This window comes from Cimex lectularius, unplaced genomic scaffold (genome assembly GCF_000648675.2).
Source record: "Cimex lectularius strain Harlan isolate CLEC.00 unplaced genomic scaffold, Clec_2.1 scaffold7, whole genome shotgun sequence".
Classification (NCBI taxonomy): Eukaryota; Metazoa; Arthropoda; class Insecta; order Hemiptera; family Cimicidae; genus Cimex; species Cimex lectularius.
In genome coordinates this window covers 1,418,086-1,420,164 of record NW_019392731.1, presented here as the reverse complement: position 1 = coordinate 1,420,164, position 2,079 = coordinate 1,418,086, and the positions used below count along the sequence as shown (strand labels likewise).

At 37.5% G+C, this 2,079-nt stretch overlaps 1 protein-coding gene across 1 annotated transcript; it reads right to left on the bottom strand.

Moving 5' to 3' along the window:
- Positions 1-330: 330 nt before the first annotated feature.
- LOC106663800 lies at positions 331-1,158 on the bottom strand. The gene has a single exon (XM_014388890.1). The coding sequence runs from the start codon at positions 1,156-1,158 to the stop codon at positions 331-333; it is 828 nt and encodes a 275-aa protein (XP_014244376.1).
- Between the last annotated feature and the right edge of the window lie 921 nt (positions 1,159-2,079).

Sequence of the window (2,079 nt, the reverse complement as noted above, 5' to 3'; positions counted from 1 at the left end):
ATCGATTTAAACGCATTATTTTAATTCTGCTCTGGAGGTATTCAAATGCTTTTATTTAACGTGCATCAAAATGTAAAAAATAATTTTTAAACTTAATTTTTTACACGTCAAGGAGAGATTTCATCTGTCAGCAAGAAATTAATGACTAATTCTATAACATTCATTTCTTTTCCGGAGTCTTCTCACGATAAGTACTAACCCCATCGAGCGGTTGTTTTGCATTCAAAAATAACATGGTGGAAGGTTTATACTTGTAATTGCATAACCTACAAAAAGGGTTATCATTGAATATAACCTCGTTGGGTATGCGTTCTATCAGAGCTAGTGACTTTAAGGAGTCCTATTTTCAATTTTTTTCCGCGTTTTGGAGTCTAAGAGACGCAAGGCGAAAGTATACAGCACAAATCCGACACTATCCGGAAGTTGCATTTTCCGGAACGCGTTACAATTTTCCAAAACAATCGCGGAAAAGTTTTCTAAAGTTTCGCAGGTTAGTTTCGTCATGGGTTTGAAGTTGAAAAGGTGGGTCAAATGATTCATTGCCCTAATACGATTCCTATCGTATTTTTTCACAAGGGCCTCCCAAGTTTGTGTATAATTAGCCTCAGATATTTCGATAGCGGAAATAACTTGAGCCGCGGATCCCTTCAGACAGGATTTCAAATAATGAAATTTTTGCACCTCCATTAAATCTACATTCGTATGTATTAACGACACATACGTATCCTTGAAAGGAGTCCATTTTGACAAATCACCGTCAAAGATAGGCAGCTCCAGGCTGGGCAATTTCAGATGGACCAAATGTCCTGCGGACAGATTGGAACACAAAGTCGTGTTGCGCGACGGACTATTTCTCTTTATTGAAAAGGCTAAGGTTTCATAGTACTCAGTTTGCACCTTAGCCTTCAATTTCATGAATTCGACATAAGGCATTTTATCCCTTCTCAACTCTTTCCGTATTTCAGCGATCAATGAAACAAACTTCTCAAATGCGCTATTGAGTTGGAAAACACGGGCTTCGAAGATCGGTAATTCATCGGTGTTTTCCTGCGAGCTCTTTCCGATGTCTAATGTTCTGTGAATATCCTCGGCAAGTTCGGAGATTTCGTCTTTCATGCTTTCGATATCCGGATCTTGATCATCCGATCTTTTAGGCATGCTGGTTGTAAAATAGCGTCAAAATCAATGAAAATCAGAACGTATGTTGAGGCTAGCTTGCGTAAAAGCCAACGGGAGAGAAGTAGAAATATCTTGAGAAGCGTGAGGAGACAAGGATGATCAGATATCCGGCCCGGAGGACCAAAATTTGTTGGAAGAAGGGGCTATCCTTAATTGGCAGCAACGCTCCTTACCTTTGCTAGTTCGCCGGAAGCTGTTCCTTCACGTTGACTCCCTGACAGAATCAGGACGCGATATGAAAAAATAGATTAAATTAAACTAAATTAAATTAATATGATATACATACATAGGACGATAAATTTAATTTAATTAACATAAGTTGAACAACAAAGTGACCTGGCCAGGGTCAATAGATTAAAGATAATAGTGACAGACTTATTACAGAAAATTAATCAAACTATACAAAAAACTTGGTTTTAAACTTTTTTCACAGTAGTTAACAATTATAAGAACAAACACTTCAAATTAAATTCTTTCACCTGAGTTTTACTCTTTCTAAATATGACATTTTATTTGCCAGTTTCAGCGAGGTTCGTTGATAATGAGTTAACTATGTCTGGTACCCTTACAGTTAATTGCATGAGATGGACGAATCTGATGTTTGTTTATGTTATCCCAGTTGGTACAGGGCTTATATTTGATCTGTCGATTTTCCTCTAGCCAGTTCGTCTACTTGTTCATCACTTATTCTTTTTCCCCCTGACACTCAAGGTATATTGTCAGGTTGTTGTTTTTTCCCAGGTTTAGGAGTTGTTGGATGCATCCAGGGACAATGGGTGTTATCATATTTCATGTTAGTGCTTTTAGGACCTCTTGACCGTCCGATCGTTTGAATACTTTTCACATTGTAGCCATGAAAGATTTTTTATCATAGAATTATTAATAGCGTATATTTCATCG

Coding starts and splice junctions, on each gene's coding strand:
- LOC106663800 (XM_014388890.1), bottom strand. CDS start 1,158: ATGCCTAAAAGATCGGATGATCAAGATCCGGATATCGAAAGCATGAAA.